The 16,940-nt window shown below is 46.9% G+C and overlaps 3 protein-coding genes across 4 annotated transcripts; 1 reads left to right on the forward strand and 2 right to left on the reverse strand.

The window, feature by feature from the left end:
• Positions 1 to 308: 308 nt before the first annotated feature.
• On the forward strand, positions 309 to 4,237 carry LOC143511015 (DDB1- and CUL4-associated factor 7-like). The gene is made up of 8 exons (XM_077000987.1): positions 309 to 461; positions 700 to 860; positions 1,047 to 1,205; positions 1,446 to 1,557; positions 1,920 to 2,038; positions 2,272 to 2,481; positions 2,570 to 2,687; positions 2,831 to 4,237. The coding sequence occupies exons 2-8, from the start codon at positions 726 to 728 to the stop codon at positions 3,001 to 3,003; spliced, it is 1,026 nt and encodes a 341-aa protein (XP_076857102.1). The 5' UTR covers positions 309 to 461; positions 700 to 725; the 3' UTR covers positions 3,004 to 4,237.
• On the reverse strand, positions 4,230 to 13,937 carry kcnh6b (potassium voltage-gated channel, subfamily H (eag-related), member 6b). Its single transcript, XM_077000986.1, has 11 exons — positions 10,983 to 13,937; positions 9,063 to 9,497; positions 8,446 to 8,836; positions 7,998 to 8,197; positions 7,473 to 7,725; positions 6,969 to 7,162; positions 6,757 to 6,865; positions 6,320 to 6,628; positions 5,908 to 6,082; positions 5,219 to 5,541; positions 4,230 to 5,083 (listed from the first exon to the last, which is right to left on the reverse strand). Exons 2-11 carry the CDS (start codon positions 9,474 to 9,476, stop codon positions 5,079 to 5,081), a joined length of 2,373 nt encoding a protein of 790 aa, XP_076857101.1. The 5' UTR covers positions 9,477 to 9,497; positions 10,983 to 13,937; the 3' UTR covers positions 4,230 to 5,078.
• Positions 13,938 to 14,085: 148 nt separating this feature from the next.
• Positions 14,086 to 16,694, reverse strand: taco1 (translational activator of mitochondrially encoded cytochrome c oxidase I). Of its 2 annotated transcripts, XR_013130131.1 has the most exons (7): positions 16,613 to 16,694; positions 16,081 to 16,355; positions 15,865 to 15,971; positions 15,526 to 15,656; positions 15,251 to 15,413; positions 14,774 to 15,093; positions 14,086 to 14,637 (listed from the first exon to the last, which is right to left on the reverse strand). XR_013130131.1 is itself a non-coding variant. In XM_077000988.1 (6 exons), the coding sequence occupies exons 2-6, from the start codon at positions 16,349 to 16,351 to the stop codon at positions 14,884 to 14,886; spliced, it is 882 nt and encodes a 293-aa protein (XP_076857103.1). In that variant the 5' UTR covers positions 16,352 to 16,355; positions 16,613 to 16,694; the 3' UTR covers positions 14,641 to 14,883. The 2 variants fall into 2 exon arrangements, 1 of the variants encoding a protein (XP_076857103.1); XM_077000988.1 differs by lacking the exon at positions 14,086 to 14,637 and having other exon boundaries at positions 14,641 to 15,093.
• Between the last annotated feature and the right edge of the window lie 246 nt (positions 16,695 to 16,940).

Here is a 16,940-nt window from a genome sequence, read left to right on the forward strand (position 1 = left end):
ACTCATTGAATCATAGATATGGATCAGAGGTAAATAAACTGTATTTTTTTCGGCGTGAGATATCGGAAGCCTAGCGTGAGAGCGTGTGAAAACGGTCAAATGCGTGTGTCTCACGCTCAATGCGTGAGAGTTGGCAACCCTGAAATACATTTGCCTACGTGTAATTTATAAATTGCAAAAAAAATCATATTAACCGAGTATATTCCCCTATCTATCTTATTGATTTCTCGCTCGTATTTTAGAGAATGTGTGAATACTTGTTTGAGGAGTTACCGGTTCATGAGCGTGAACACAATGGCGCGGAAGTGGATAATCTTGCTGTAGCTATCGTATCTGTGGCCGCAAACACTTGTCAGCTGTCGTGATTAGCGCGCAGTTGGCGGCCATTAGATTTACCTTCCGGGAATACATCGATGCGGCTACGAGTCCTGGAAAAAGGAAAGCAGTTATTTAAATAAAAGGTAAACCACAATAGTTAATAAGGAGGATTAACAATAAGGTCATTGAATTAAATCTGCGTTAAATGCAAAGTCCAAATGACATGGCCTTAACGCTAATGTTTGTCTTGTTTTTATCCTCTCGCCCGCTGTCGCTAGCTCGTCAGTAGTTTTCTGCAGTTTCTACCAAGAGTGGACTGAATTACACTCGCTGAAGCTGAAGTTAGCCGCTCAAACGCTAATGTTACCGTCGTGTTTCCAGGTTATCTGAACCTCACTCGTGTAATAATGTCCCACGGCAAGCGAAAAGAGATCTACAAATACGAGGCGCCATGGACCGTTTACGCGATGAACTGGAGTGTCCGACCCGACAAGCGCTTTCGGCTGGCGCTCGGGAGTTTTGTGGAGGAATACAACAATAAGGTACATCTCCTTTAACGCTGCTCTTAACCGATTCAAACTACTTGTTGTACAAGTCATTTTATTTGAGTGGGATGCGAGGCCTCCGTGGGCTGTTTACTTGCTGTTACGCAGAAGAGGAACTTTGCGTTTGTGATCTAAACGAAGGCGCTGACAGCCTGACCCAGATCTCCACCCTCGTTTGAACAGGTGCAGTTGGTGGGTCTGGAGGAGGAAAGCTCGGAGTTTGTGTGTAGGAACACATTTGATCACCCGTACCCCACAACCAAGATCATGTGGATCCCAGACACCAAAGGTGTCTACCCGGACCTCCTGGCCACCAGTGGCGACTATCTGCGCATCTGGAGGGTATGACGACCAAGAAGGGTGAAAACATGCTGATCAGTGTCCTGATAGCTCTCATTATAAACCAGGGGCATATCAGCTTTTCTTTCTCCATAAAATGGAAATCCCATTATAAATGAGAAAGGAAATAGACATGTACACATAAAACGAAAAATTTCTTTTGAATTCAAAGTAAGTTGTTGGAGAGTCTGAAGGGATGTTATGTGGAGTCTTTTTTTACTCTGTGCTGTGGGTTTAAAACAGGTAGGTGACACTGACACGAGACTGGAGTGCCTTCTGAACAACAACAAAAACTCCGACTTCTGCGCCCCACTCACGTCCTTTGACTGGAACGAGGTGGACCCCAACCTGCTGGGTTAGCCCCACCCCCCTGAAAGGCCATCATGCAGCACCTGTCAAACGTTTGGACACCCCTGACTGAGTGGATGCTTTTATAATCTTAAAAGCTTCCGAGTGTACCATTTTTTAAAATTGTTGTTAAAGATTGGCTTGTCTGAAGAGTCAAACATCAGTTTAACACAGCATAATCACATATGTGATACTTCACTGTGTTAACGTCATAATTTTATTCAATGTAGAAAATAGCAAAAACAGTTGGTTTGTCCAAACCTTTGTTTGGCAGCTCAGCTTTTGACAGGAGTTCACCATTCAACAGCGTCCAGTCGCCGTATAATCAAACATCGCTCTTAACAGCCTGGTTGTGTCCTGGATCTGTAGGTACCTCAAGCATTGACACCACCTGTACCATTTGGGGGCTGGAGACGGGGCAGGTTTTGGGCAGAGTGAACTTGGTGTCGGGCCACGTCAAAACCCAGCTCATCGCGCACGATAAAGAGGTGAGCAATTCAATGAAACATGTGAAAGGACGGACAATAACCGAAACACATCATTCCTAACGATGGCCTTAACCACGTGTGTTTACGCGACGCACTCAAGTGCATCTTGGTCTGCGTCAAACAACCCACATCTAAATGGCACCTTTGCGCTGGTGTTGGTCAACACTGTTTATAAGTGTCCGTTTGTCCATGTAAGAAGCCTTCTGTGTAATGTTGCTCTCTGGCCGTCGCAGGTTTATGACATCGCGTTCAGCCGGGCAGGTGGTGGGCGGGACATGTTTGCGTCTGTCGGGGCAGACGGCTCCGTGCGCATGTTCGACCTCCGTCACCTGGAGCACAGCACCATCATCTACGAGGACCCCCAACACCTCCCCTTGCTACGCCTCTGCTGGAATAAACAGGACCCCAACTACCTCGCTACAATGGCCATGGACGGGATGGAGGTGTGGGAGACACACACGTTTTCTTAACCTCATTAGAGGTAAGCCTGTCTGTCCTTGTGGATATGACTTCTTCAGGTCCTTCCCTCAGGTGGTGATCCTGGACGTGCGTGTGCCCTGCACTCCTGTGGCTAGGCTCAGTAATCACCGCGCGTGTGTGAACGGCATCGCCTGGGCCCCACACTCCTCCTGCCATATATGCACAGCAGGTATCTGGGACACACGCACACTCGCACGCTGCAGGCAGTAAAGGAAATTAATTTAGATACTTTTGTGGATGCTGTGGACGCTATGATTTTAATGTACCAGTGTGTACATCATCGTGACCCCTTATGACCCCTCTGCCCTTTAGCGGATGACCACCAGGCGCTGATCTGGGATATCCAGCAGATGCCCAGAGCCATCGAAGACCCCATCCTGGCCTACACGGCCGAGGGCGAGATCAACAACGTACAGTGGGCCTCCACCCAGCCCGACTGGATCTCCATTTGTTACAACAACTGCCTGGAGATTCTGCGGGTCTGATGCCCAGACTAGGCCCCTCAGAACCGGGCCGGGCTCAGGGAGTCAGCAGCCGTCTGAGCTAACTTCAGCAGCACCACCTTCCTCTTTCCCCACCCGGGTGTTGATGGTTTTTGTCTCCCCATCTCCATGTGCTGTTGGAGACTGTAAGCTGTGGAGAACTACACGCAGGAGGATGCTGTCCCCAGACTAACACACCATGCTGTACGACAGCACAGCTGGTGGACTCTTTATTTGAAGCTTTTTTTTTTGTATTTATTTTTATTAGTTAAACATGCATACGGTTGTACTGCTGTATCTCACTTGGAGATCACTGCCTACTTCGAATTCGTGTACCACATGGAAGGGACGTAACTGGTGAATGTGGCGTGATGCTGTGTAGGTGAGCACTTGTGTTTCCAGATCCCGTCTCTTTGGCCATGTAAATAACAAAATCCGCAAAACTGATTTTGCTCTGAGCCGAGTCTCAGGACCAGGACCAGGCTTAAAGACGTGCACCGCCTGATCTCCCACAGGGCCCCAGAGCCGCGCCTTCACGCCACAGCCCAGCTGAACTTCCTGTCTTCATGCACTCCAGGTTTAAAATCAGATGTACAGGAAAGAGGTGTGTGGCGCCCAGCAGAGATGATGCGGTTGGGCCTCTGGGACTATATTGTGTATCTGTTGCTCTTTTTGTATTTGTTTGATGTATATTTTTGTCCGTGATGGTGTTACATCTTAAAGCCGAGCTGTACATACAGATTTTTTGTTACCATGGCAGCAGACGAAAGCTCAGCACTTGCGTGTCCCGGACGCTGTTGTCAGGTGAACACGATCACAACGTGCCTGCGCTTTGGAGAGCTCGGCTTCACGGTGTAGTGGAACAGTGCGGATAACAGCCAGGCTGCAGCAGTCCTGCTCGCCCTCACACACCCAGGAAATCATCTTAGTCTTTTCCCCTCGTTAATTGTAAATAGGACTTCTCTGTAAGATGATGTGCTGGTCCAATGTGATTGAGCAGAGATCTAACTAGTCCAGCTGTTTTCATTGTTCAAACAGGTAACATATTTGATGTAATTTGTGAGTTTTATGATGTGATATTGAGGGGGGGAAATAATTGTTTATTTACATGTAAATAAATCCAGAATGTGAGCAGTGTTCACACACTTGCTCTCTAGGAAGACAGTATTTTAAAACTTTCATCGTAGGTGCTATAGATTCCATACACAACATTGCAGTAAATGTTTCACTGTTTTAAGTCTGCTATCATTTCCTTTATTTGTGTGTTCAAAGAAATGTATTTCCCTGGACCTACAAATGGTTCAGGATGTTCAAGGTACTGCACGTGTCACATGGGTCTGGGGTGTTACTGTACTAATGTGCTCATTGGCTGAGTTCCCATAACAACAGAGGAGGGTCCCTCTCATCCTCTCCTCCAATGAGGATGTGATCAGTGATGTTGCTGATGTCACCCCAGGTCTGTGGTTATCTTGAGTCTGTTCAGCTTTTAGCAGACGTAACTGGTAGAATATCTACTGTATTTTTGGCTGTGCGTTTTATGTTCAAAGCATGTGTATGAGCATTTAAAATAATGCCAGCAAGGTTATTTTATTGGGCTTTTATTTACTGTTTTGAAGTCTAGTGCCCCGTCTTTGTCTTGGACTGGTTGATGTGCCTTTCAGTTTAAAGAGCAGTGAGACCAAATTGTCTTGACAGGATGATCTTTGTTGAATAACATAGGAAACGGGATGGGGTCTAGAACATCTACAACTCTAGTGAGGTTCCATATAGAACCTTGACGTGTGATATAACATTCCATGGTGTGAATCCGATGTAGGTTTGGAAACAGTTGGAAGTTTTTTCACAGTTCTTAAGCTATTAGATGGATAAGATGGGATGGGGTGTTTGTGGATCCATGCCAGGTGTGAGGGGACATCTTGGATTCCTGGCCACAAGGGAAAATGGAGAGCCATGGACAGATGTGTGTCAGCTGTCACACCAGGGGTCACATCTCGCCTGGTCTTCGATGCTATCCTTGCCAGGATGCTGCTGAGCAGGGGTCCAGGTACTTTGGACTGTTCTCTGAAGATGACTGCAATTCACTCTGCCAAGCACAAGGTCCAATGTCGAATATCACATTAAACGTCGGGCTGTAAAGTAACGCAGGGTAGTATCCAATCACTGCGTTGTGCAGGTCAAAAGATCACACGGAAGAAGTTATCTAAGACTGAAGACTTACCTGGACCTTGGGGGTTTTGTTCTTCAGTTGGAAGTGGGGAATCAGGAACAGGGTGTGGAGCAGTGCTGCTTCGTAGGACCCACACAGCAGAGGCGGGTCTGTGGAGGGACGGACCTGTGGAGGGACGGACCTGTGGAGGGGCGGGTCTGTGGAGGGATGGACCTGTGGAGGGATGGACCTGTGGAGGGGCGGACCTGTGGAGGGACGGGCCTGTGGAGGGGCAGCCAGGTGACACTGAGCTATAGGCCGGAGGCACTGGGGTAATTTGCCGTTGTAGAAGTTGAAGGATCATGTGGATATCTGCCATTAACCTAGTCTCCAGCCTGAAAGATAAGGAACAATGAAAGTTCAGTGGGTAATGTTCGCATTTAGCTAACATGTTCTCCATTGATGGCCTCCTGCCAGAACTATGAAGTATGAGCTACAGTTTATAAATTCAGTCCTTTGGGAATCCCAAGCCATTTAAGGTGTTCGTTCCAGCTCCCTGGGATCGACTGACAATCAGGGATCTGGTTGTCAGAGGTCACCTTGGATTTGCTGATTGTTATTCCTTCAGTCAGGACAGCACTTCAAAAGTGTAGTGAAGTGTACAGTCCGAACCACAAAAAAAGGGCACTGTTCAAATACTTAATGATTGCACCTGTTTCTAAGAGACACCTTCATGTATTTTTTGATCACATTTCTCTTGCCTGTTCAGCTGGCTCTGCAGTAACCCCAGTCTGTCTGCAAGCTCACTGGGACGGTCTTCTGTGTACGTAGGCGCACATTGATAAGTCTGGACAGAGGAGCATCTGAAGGAATACTCTGCATACTGACTGGACCTGTGATCTGCCCAGAAATAGTGCAGTCTAAGTCGATGGGATCCTACAGCAGGAGAGACAGGGGTTTGGGGCAAGGAGAGTAACCCATGGACAAGCTTCATCTATGTAGATGTGTTTTAAATACTTTTTAAACTGTTAAGCCTCCATCAAGTCCATGAATCTTCACAGTGACTTTCTTATTTCTCAATAAGGTGTTTCTTGCATGTAGTCCTGGGTTTTTCAGGTTAGTGTTTTACTTGCTGTAAGGGTTTAGGAAAGCTCACCTGGAATTCTGTCCTACCTGGGCGTCCCCTGTCCATGCCAGGGTCCATGCTCATCATGGAAGCACTGTGTGGAGGTGTGAGCTGTACAACACATGGTGGGTATTCCTGGGGGGCTCCCTTGGGAGTGGTGAGCACTGGTTGGTTTAGATCCTCAGTTGACTGGGATCTGGAGGAACCACAGCTCCACAGGTTTTCCCAGTGGACGTGAGAGCCAGATGGGTGGAGAACCAGATGGGAGGGGATCCACAGGGGTGGAGATCCAGATGGGTGGAGATCGAGTCCTGTGCAGAGCTGAACTGTGTGGGAGTCATTCTGGTCCATCCCATCTGATCCAATCGTACACAAACAAATATGGATGCCTTATCACCATGTTGCATGTGTTTGCGAGGAAACATGACTATGAATCTTTTGTTTTGAAGCTTTACTGTCATCATGTGTCTCATTGCGTGCTCACCTGGCCTGTTGCGTCTGTCCAGCAGGTTTCTGCAGTGTCGGAGCTGACAGGCCTGGTAACCACAGTCCCCATTTAGCATTGTGTGGAGAACCGGATCTACCTGATTGCACTGCAGGTATTTGTAAGACAGGAATGTAGATGGTATGTGGCACCTTGCAGAATGATCACATCTTGAGTCTTGAGCATGAAGTGTGCCCATGTAGTGTGATTACTTCTCTGAGGTTGAAGGTGATTTCTAAGTTCCTCCAGAAAGTTTCTGCGAAAGTTGGGTACATGTCTAGTACCTCCAAGAGGTCGTCTCTATGGATATAGTGGAGGTCACAGTAAGTGAGTGTCCTCACGTCGGCATTGCAGTGACCAGGCTCTGCATACAGGTTAATAGGCTCGCCAAAGATGTCATTTTTCCCTGCACAGAAGGTGTGTAGGATTGGGGACTTTAGCACACACTGACGAGTCTTTGTGTCACTGCTGGTATCATTGATCTGGAACATTTGCCCTGTCAGTTACTTGATGCCGTTTATTCCAATTAAATATACTGTAGAAATTCAAATTCCTCCAGGTTCCAGCCTATCTAGAGCATTTGCCTTTTTCTAAACTTTTGAAACAGTTATTTCAGATTCAGCTCACCCTAATCTGCCCTCTTACCATTTTTGCATTTTAACCGAACAATAACTGTAAACACCAGTCGCCCATAGTGCCACTGACGTGGTGCTCACCCAGGACAGCGACCGGCTCGTCGTTACGAGACACCAAGATGGAGCCGCGGGAGATGAAGCACAGGCTCGTGAGTGCGTCGCCGTGGTGCCAGAGGTCGTCGCCTGGTGGGGAGTGTGTGGTTTTGAAGTGTACTGCGAGCGTTCTCAGGCAGGCGTTGCTGGCCCCTTGGAAGGCCTTGCAGTGCTGAAGCAGGGTGCGGTTTAGATGCAGACAGAGATCAACCTGCAGGCACTCAGGAAAACCCTTCAGCACCTGCATGGAGGTATGAAATAGCTCATACAGTTGACAGGATACTAGAAATACACCTTCACTGTTATGTATGAAATAATTGATATTGATTTATAAATCACTTATTTATACCAATTTATAAATCACTGATTTTACTGCCACGAGATGCTCTCTTTATCTAACGCTGCATGCTCAGTTTCCTTTCTAGTCCTGTGACATAGCGTTTATGTTGCTGTGTTTGTGGGGAGTTATCGATCGGTGTCTCGTCGATGTGCATTTGTGTGGTCGCCCTTTACTGCGTTTGTATTGATTCCATTGCTGCGGGACCAGACGTGTTGGACGTGTTCCTCCAGCCGCTGCTTCAGGCCGGCGGGGATCTGGTGGAAGCAGATGAGCTCTTTGATGCGTAGCAGGTGTGTGTGGTAGCGCATGGTTCCAGAGTAAAGGCGCTGGACAATGGCGGAGACGTTCCCAAATATGCTGGCATACACGAGGGCTGAAAATGCAGAGAGCATCAGTGATGTACTCGCACACATCTGAATATGCGTCGCACTGACCTCTACTAATGGATCATTTCAAGTTTGATTTGTTATTGATCTTTAAATCTCGGCTGCCGATGTGATATGATGGGGCAAAGCGTGAATGGGTTGACTTTGGCAAAATGCTGAGGATACGGATGTTTTGGAGTCATACTGTGGGCTGGTGACATAGCAGAAGGGGTTGGAAATGTGGGGAATGACTTACGACCAATGAGCATGACACAGATGGAGAAGATCTTCTCGGAGTTGGTGTTGGGTGAGACGTTGCCGAAGCCCACACTGGTCAGGCTGCTAAAGGTGAAGTAGAGCGCTGTGATGTACTTGTCCTTGATGGAAGGTTCTGCGCTGTGGCTATCATAATGCTTCCCCAGTTGCTCCGCCAGGTTGTCCAGCCAGCCTGTATTCATGTAGGGCCTCTCCACGTGGCCAATGGCATACCAGACACATGCCAGCCAGTGGGCGATTAACACAAATGTGCACACGAGCAAGAAGAGGACCACGGCTCTGTACTGAGAGTACCGTTCTAACTTCCTGGCCACGCGAACCAATCGCAACATCCGTGCAGTCTTCAGCACACCAATCACAGCTGTTGTTGTCTAAATTTAGAATGACAATAAACAGTATTAGATGGGAAGAAGGAAGTTATATCCTAGAGCTACATTATGTTTTTAACTGTGGACTTTTGTCATCTTCCTTGTTATATGCACATTGTCTTGTCATATAGATTTCTTGGCTAGATCTGTGAAAGTGTACCCTACACTATTAACAATGTAACAATGCGAGAAGTTTTCTAATGCCCTACAGATGTCCAGACACTCTCACCCCGTCTGACCCAGACTTGAAGAACCAGAAGACGAGCAGCTCAAATGGAAAGGCGGCCAGCGTGTCCAGGAGGAGCCAGCCTCTGCCATAGTGCGTCGCGATGTGTCTCGGGTGCGCCACCACCTCCCCACCGCGGTCGACGTACAACGTGTGGAGGTTGAGCACGATGTCCACGCCAAAGAGCACGTCCACAATTGCGTCGGACACGCCGAGCGGGCCACAGGCGTAGTGGCAGGCGTCCAGCCGCTCGTCCTCCGGCCTGTGCAGAAGGAGGATGGCTGAGTAGGGGGTGAAGACGGCGGTGTGCAGCACCAGCAGCAGGACGATCCAGTCCCACGCGACCCTGAAGGAGTTGTAGTGCAGAATGGTCCACTTGTGGAGCTCTGGGGCCTGGGGCTTGTTCTCAGGAGGCATATTGGTTCCTGGGGGCAACACCTGTAGCAAGAGTGAGGTGTAATAGCTTAAACAAGGCTAATTATTATTATTATTATTATTATTATTATGATTTAGTGTACGGTTAGTTATTCAGCCCTCAGCTGTACTTGTTGCTTTCGGAAAGACGTTTTAACGTAACCAGCAGTGTCAATGTGGGATGTGTAGCACCAACTACACCTACTGCACTGCACCAACCACACCTACTGCACTGCACCAACTACACCTACAGTACTGCACCAACCACACCTACTGCACTGCACCAACTACACCTACAGTACTGCACCAACCACACCTACTGCACTGCACCAACCTACTGCACTGCACCAACCACACCTACAGCACTGCACCAACCACGCCTACAGAACCAACCACACCTACAGCACTGCACCAACCACACCTACTGCACTGCACCAACGCACCAACCTACTGCACTGCACCAACGCACCAACCTACTGCACTGCACCAACCACACCTACAGCACTGCACCAACCACACCTACAGCACTGCACCAACCACACCTACTGCACTGCACCAACCACGCCTACAGAACCAACCACACCTACAGCACTGCACCAACCACATCTACAGCACTGCACCAACCACATCTACAGCACTGCACCAACCACACCTACAGCACTGCACCAACCACGCCTACAGAACCAACCACACCTACAGCACTGCACCAACCACACCTACTGCACTGCACCAACGCACCAACCTACTGCACTGCACCAACCACACCTACAGCACTGCACCAACCACACCTACTGCACTGCACCAACCACGCCTACAGAACCAACCACACCTACAGCACTGCACCAACCACATCTACAGCACTGCACCAACCACATCTACAGCACTGCACCAACCACATCTACAGCACTGCACCAACCACACCTACAGCACTGCACCACCCACGCCTACAGCACCACCCACGCCTACAATACAAACCACACCTACAGCACAAACCACACCTACAGCACCAACCACGCCTACAGCACAAACCACGCCTACAGCACCCACCACAACAACAACACTGCATCAAGTGATCAGTCTGAATAAGGTACAGCATATGCCTCCTGTCACAAACTATAACACAAACTGGTATTGGGACAGGGCTGTCACTCACCCCAATCTAGTGAGTGATATGTCCCAGTAAAATGTAATTAATTATGATATTAAGCACTTATAACCATATAGTTAGCACATCAGCTACATATAGTACTTAAGCAAAGACAATAGATAGTTATCGAAGGCATTTATATTTGCAAAAGTGGTCCCTGCTAAATAGATAACACAAGTGTCTTAACCGAGCAATGTAACCAGTAAACTGCTCATTTTGCACGTTTGTGTTATTTAGCTAACATTGACTGATAAAAACAAACCTTAAGTCTAATGAGCAGGAGGGATGGGGAAGAACGGAGGAACAGAAACAGAGAGGAGGAGAGTAATGGACAGAGCAGACAGGCGTGAGCACATACACACCTGTTAACCCTGCTGGACGAGTCTAGGACATCCCTGCAAGCAAGACTGATTTTTTTTTCAACGTTAACGTACAGTGACCAGAGTGAAAATCCATCAGGTCGGGAACTTAAGCAAACGCAGGAGGTGTTTTCTGCACTCAGAGCATCACCTTCTCCTCTGTCCCGCCACCACTCTTCTCTCCTTATTCATGTTCAGGGTGATGGAGGGCACTGTGGCTTTGGCATGTACCGCTAACCAATCAGGACACGAGGGGCCCTCCCCCTGCAAGCTGGACACGCCTCTGGAACTTACTGTGTACACAGAGCTCCAAGATGAGATTTTATTGACAGTGGAAATTGCACCGATGAAGAGAATGACACCCAGTGGGGCTCACACACACACACACACATACACACACATTTTAGGAACATGCTGTGACACCAGTAGGCTTCACTTGAGCTTGTGGACCACTGGGGGGACTTAATCCTAGAGACCCTGCTCCTCCTCCTCTGATCTGTGGTGGTCTGTTGTAAAGGCAAGGCAAGGCAAGGCAAGTTTATTTATATAGCACCTTTCATACACAATGGTCATTCAAAGTGCTTTACAAATGAAAAGAAAACACAGAAAATGTAGAACAATAGATTTAAGAAATTAATCACATATATAAAGAAAAATATATAATAAAATAACATAGAATGTAAGAAGTACAGTAAATAAAATAATAACAAGTAAATAAGATCTAAAGGGGGGGAGCAAAGATAAGAACAGTAAAAATAAAATGTTAGACTTTCTTCGTAGACTGAAGAAACAAACACAATAAAATCTAAAATAGGAAGCATGATTAAAACAGTAGATTTAAAGGAAGTTAAATTAATGAAGATAAAAGTGCTGTTACAGAGTAAAGGTAATTAAACTGAGCTGAAGGCCTGCTCAAACATGAAGGTTTTCAGTCTGGATTTAAAGGTATCTAGTGTTGGGGCTCTTCTAATGCTCTCTGACAACCGGTTCCATTTCTGAGCGGCGTAGTAGCTAAACGCCGCCTCTCCATGTTTAGTTTTTACCTTAGGCTGCACTAACTGACCAGTTCCTAATGATCTGAGAGTTCTGCTCGGCTCATATTGTTGGAGCACATCCAATAAATATACTGGTCCTACACCATTAAGACATTTATAGACCAGTAATAGTACCTTAAAGTCTATCCTGTAACATACGGGTATCCAGTGTAAGGATTTAAGGATGGGAGTGATGTGCTCCCTTCTTTTACTCCTAGTGAGAACTCTGGCAGCTGCATTTTGAATCAGCTGAAGCTGTTTAATTGTCTTTTTTGGGAGTCCAGTTAGGAGCCCATTACAGTAATCAATCCTACTAGAAACAAAGGCGTGGATAAGTTTCTCCAGGTCTGCTTTAGCCATACAATCTCTGATTTTGTTGATGTTTTTGAGGTGATAGAAAGCTGATTTGGTGACAGCTTTGACATGACTGCTAAAGGTGAGAAAAGTGTGTGATCTGAGCAGAATCAATGCAAACTAAGACACCTCAACTCTGGAGCGAGCAAGAGAGACAAAGAGGAGGATACAGAAGGAAACATGAGGTTAGAGAGAAGGAAGGTGTAGAAACAGATCTCCACATGAAGTGGTCACGCTGCAGTGTCTCCCGGGAGGGGGCCTAATCTGACCTTGTGCACACACACATGCCAGCGTGCACGTGGGTCCTGCCTAGGACATGATGCTGTTTGCCTGGGGCCGAAGGGTCATGGATCTATGTTCTAACGATTGTTTTCATTGCCCCTGATGTCAGCTGCAGTGTAGTTTGTGTGCATTCTGCAGCCAGCCTGTCTCTGAGCAGGGCCTGCACACTGCTGGGAGATTCCACAGAAGACAAAGAGCATGTGTAAAGCAAGTCTGGTTAGTGGCAGATGATTTCTGGACAGGGTGTTTGGTTGGGAACTAGCTAGAGGCTCATGCACTACACAAGCACTAAATCCAGTTGTTCAATCAAGTCTCCTATTTTCTGTTCCTTTTACTACACATTTTGATCATTGTATTATAAGCGTGAGACAGCCCAGTGCATTTTTAGCAAACTACTGATGAATCATAGAAAGGGGGCATAGGCTTCTGAAACATTTGAACATAACTTTGAAACAACAGATCTTCACAATTCTAAGTTAAGATACTTTTGGTCTTTCCTTGCACCACTGACTGATGAGTCTGGGTTTCATAATTGATCGTAACCTGCACCTTGCACTAGGTTTAGGGTAGAGGTTGTGTTATTGTAGGGGTTGTGTTATTGTAGGGTTTGTGTTATTGTAGGGGTTGTGTTAATGTAGGGTTTGTGTGATTGTAGGGGTTGTTATTGTAGGGGTTGTGTTAATGTAGGGTTTCGGTTACATATCAGTGCTGATCTCACCTTTTCATTCCATGTGTCGTGATCTTGATTTGCATCCCCAACCCTAAAAAGAACCCAAACCCCAACTACCCAGACCTCCCTAACCCTACCCTCAATCCTAACCACCCCAACCCTATCCACCCTAACCCTGCCCCAGATGGACCAGGATGCTGGCATGCTCTCTTCTGAGTGGTCTGTTGGGGTCATGCCCTTAGGACAAAGTGCTGTAGTGCTGTAACCTCTGCTGTTAGTGCTGTAACCTTATGTGGATGCCTCCTGCAGGCTGATCAAAGCCTCTCTACTGCAGGGAGGGATTCTCCACAACACTCACAGTCAACAAGGACACCATTCTGTTTTCAAATCCAACCATGTTTATTATTACTACTGGGTTTTTTCCCTAAATACCTCCTGGTATTTTTTCCTTTGTGTTTCATGCAGTGACCAGAAACAACAACAGAGCCCCTATGGCATTTTGTGACTAGAAGGACTCTGTCAACAACCAGCCAATCAATGTTCACACCAAACACAAGCTAATGAACTTGGTTAATGTAGCATGTTAATGCATGAACATTGACTGAGGTGCCCTCACGTGTTTGCTGAGCCACAGCATGGAGCAGGTTCCAGGATTAGAGTGGCCTGGTTTAACCATGGGGCCCCCTCATCAGATCACACACTGCAGACACAGGTCTGCTGTTACGGATGCGTTAAAATTTTGAGAAATGTTTTCCCACAGAGAAAGTCCTTTAGCACAGTGTCTGAATTTTATTTTCTGGTGGTTTTACAACATGAAAAATATTTCATTTCAGAGCACTGTCTGCTCTTTCTCCATCTTGAAACGTGTGATTTCACATTGTTGTGCTCTGTGCAAGCACTGAACTCCGCCCCATTTAGGCTTATCCAATCAGCACTGAACTCAGCCCCACATAGGCATATCCAATCAGCAGTGTGAAGTGTGTAAAGCAGTTGGGTATCAGAAAGGTGCTGTATGAAAAACAAAATGATGACTTCACTGTATACCACCATAATGACATCATAACCATTTGCTGCCTGTGCACGAGATCTGCTGACAGCATTCACAACTTTTCAACCATCAGAAAAGCTTTGGTGGTTTTTGCCCAGCTGCAAAAAAAGACTTCATTCTCTAGATCAAGCATTGGAAACTGGACCCTGTTCTGCATTAGAGTATGTGTATATTTCTTCCTCAAAAGATTTCTGCATGCAGTCTGATGTGCTGTAACATAAACAAGCACCACCCCGTCCTTCCTGTTCACTCTAGATACACTGAAAAACCCTGTAAAAGGAGAGAAGCAGCTTTATTAACAGTAAAGTGATCCATCATTTCCAAGTCTGTTCAAGTAGGCCCTTAAAGGCCTTATCTTGCAACACTGGAACAGGCAACAAAACACTCAAAGAAATCATGGATGTACCACTGGAAATGAAAGTTCATGGCCTGGATGTGATGAATGTCCTGTGGGGCAGGTCTCAGCTCCCATACAGCCAGAGCTTGTCCTGCTCTGCACTGTCCAGTCAGCCTGTCTCACTCCAGGGCACAAATGTTGTCCCAGACCCTGACCACGTCGGGATAGTCATTTAACGCCTCCAGCAGGGTGGCACTAGCTTCCAGCAGGTTCTGGGGCAGAGCGGTGGGAGTGTGAGAGATGTACTCCATCCCAGTGGAGAGGGTGTTCACCCCAAGAGCTTCCAGGGCTGTCCGCACCCTCTTCGTGGAGCTAATGTCACAGATGAACTGAGGACAAAGAAAGACACAAATCAGCTATGGGGAGAGCAAGGAAAAATGTATCTAGAATGTATCTCAAATGTATCTAGAATGCATCTCAAATGTATCTAGAATGCATATAGAATGCTGTAAAACTGTGGGTGATGCTTTGGGGTGGTGATCTCACCTGCAGTACAGGCTTCTGCTCCTCGTCCTCCGTCTCGTGCACATCTTCGGCTCCTGCCTCTATCGCCAGCTCCAGGGCTCTCTCAGCAGACACTCCGTCTCTGGACGCAACCACCATGCCCTTCCTGTCAAAATTATGGCGTGCGCCGTCACAGAGCACCCCCCTGTGGACAAACGGAGACATGCACACATTTACGGCTTGGCTCAAGCGCTTATCCAGAATGCACGTGTTTCCTAACGGGACGGGTCCCCCACCACCCGCGCACACACACACACCCGTTTTTCAGTAAGATCTGTTTGATCTCCTTTTGTGAATGTGTGTTGTTATCGGTAATAACTTCGATGAGAAACAGGCAGCCACCAGGGCCGCGGGCCTCGTAAAGGTGGACAGACGCAGGCTTGGACTCCTGTGCGACAGAGACAAGAGAGGATCTATAATCACACATACACGACCCAAACATGGACATTTAGCCCCAATGATGTACTGCACTGTATTAGTGTATGGAGTGAATTGGTATGATGAAAATCTCGTTTACAGGAACAATAGCGGCTTGAGTTGCTTTTTCATTAGTCGGGTTATCTTAAGGCCCGAGAACTAATAAACGAAACGCTTACCGCTCTTTTAATAGCAGCTTCTATTGTGGCTTTGGGTAGATTTTTATTTCTGCACTGCTCTATAAGTTGTGCCAAAGCAACATTAAACTCTGGTTTAGGTCCTCCCTCTAAAAATAAAGACAGAACAAGGTTCATTAGATACAGAGAGAGGTCTCCAAATCGCGGCATTTATGTGATTTTACAATCTAAACATTTCTAGCAGACACACGCCATCACCTTTCACTGCCACTTTGATCAGCATTACATACTTCGCGATTATACGCGATCGGGCAATGTCTTTCGGGATCTTTATATCTTTCACTTTGGACCACTTGTTGTGTCCTGCCGACACCAGTGCGCTTAAATGGACCGTCCGGCGACGTGGAAGCGGCTCCCATCGCGGAGATGTCGGCACCGCACTCACGGCACTGCGACGCGGAACCAACGGCAGGGACGCAGCCACTTGGCACCTGGGTAGGAGCAAACGTAACAGCGCTCCTCCTGCCATCGCCCTTGGGGTCAGAAATGAGAAGGATAAGGAGAAGGCAGCTTCCCCGTGAGACACACAGCTGCGCCGCGATCAGCACAGCGCTCAAACTGCGGGTTCATGTTTTGATTAAGATTTGACGTCTTGTCAAGCGGTCAGTGCTACGCCTGCGATAGCTTGCAATTATTGTCCACCGAGAGCTTATGAAGTTGTCGTAGTTTAAAAGGCTTGTTCGCACTCCACCTGAAGACAACAGTTGGGTTTTGTAATTTATTTACGTACCTCTACTCTACAGCTGAAGGTTAGGATATTGCTCGACTGTCCAGCCCGAACTTCTTGGTTGGGAACACACAAGTCATTTCCGCTCTCCCAATAATTGTCAAAATAAAAGTTCGTTATCGAAAAAGTGATACAGTATTTCGATACAAATCGATGCCACTTGATTTCTTATTTCGATGTCAGTAATCCAGAATTCAGTCCGATTCTTGTTCTGCCTTGAAATCAAACCATTCAAAACAAATAACCCAATAAATTAATTAATATATTATTTCCTTAGTTTATGGTCTTTTTAAAAATCACAAAAATTGTTTTTCCAATAATTATTCGTGTC

The sequence above is a fragment of the Brachyhypopomus gauderio genome, chromosome 3 (assembly GCF_052324685.1).
Source record: "Brachyhypopomus gauderio isolate BG-103 chromosome 3, BGAUD_0.2, whole genome shotgun sequence".
NCBI classification, from domain to species: Eukaryota; Metazoa; Chordata; class Actinopteri; order Gymnotiformes; family Hypopomidae; genus Brachyhypopomus; species Brachyhypopomus gauderio.

Coding starts and splice junctions, on each gene's coding strand:
- LOC143511015 (XM_077000987.1), top strand. CDS start 726: ATGTCCCACGGCAAGCGAAAAGAGATCTACAAATACGAGGCGCCATGG. Junction 2,039..2,271: donor TCATCGCGCACGATAAAGAG/GTGAGCAATTCA, acceptor TGGCCGTCGCAG/GTTTATGACATCGCGTTCAG. Junction 2,688..2,830: donor CTGCCATATATGCACAGCAG/GTATCTGGGACA, acceptor TCTGCCCTTTAG/CGGATGACCACCAGGCGCTG.
- kcnh6b (XM_077000986.1), bottom strand. CDS start 9,476: ATGCCTCCTGAGAACAAGCCCCAGGCCCCAGAGCTCCACAAGTGGACC. Junction 7,163..7,472: donor CGAGCCGGTCGCTGTCCTGG/GTGAGCACCACG, acceptor CCTTCTGTGCAG/GGAAAAATGACATCTTTGGC. Junction 6,866..6,968: donor TCACCTTCAACCTCAGAGAA/GTAATCACACTA, acceptor AAATACCTGCAG/TGCAATCAGGTAGATCCGGT.
- taco1 (XM_077000988.1), bottom strand. CDS start 16,351: ATGGCAGGAGGAGCGCTGTTACGTTTGCTCCTACCCAGGTGCCAAGTG. Junction 15,657..15,864: donor AAGCTGCTATTAAAAGAGCG/GTAAGCGTTTCG, acceptor TCTGTCGCACAG/GAGTCCAAGCCTGCGTCTGT. Junction 15,414..15,525: donor CAGATCTTACTGAAAAACGG/GTGTGTGTGTGT, acceptor GTTTGTCCACAG/GGGGGTGCTCTGTGACGGCG.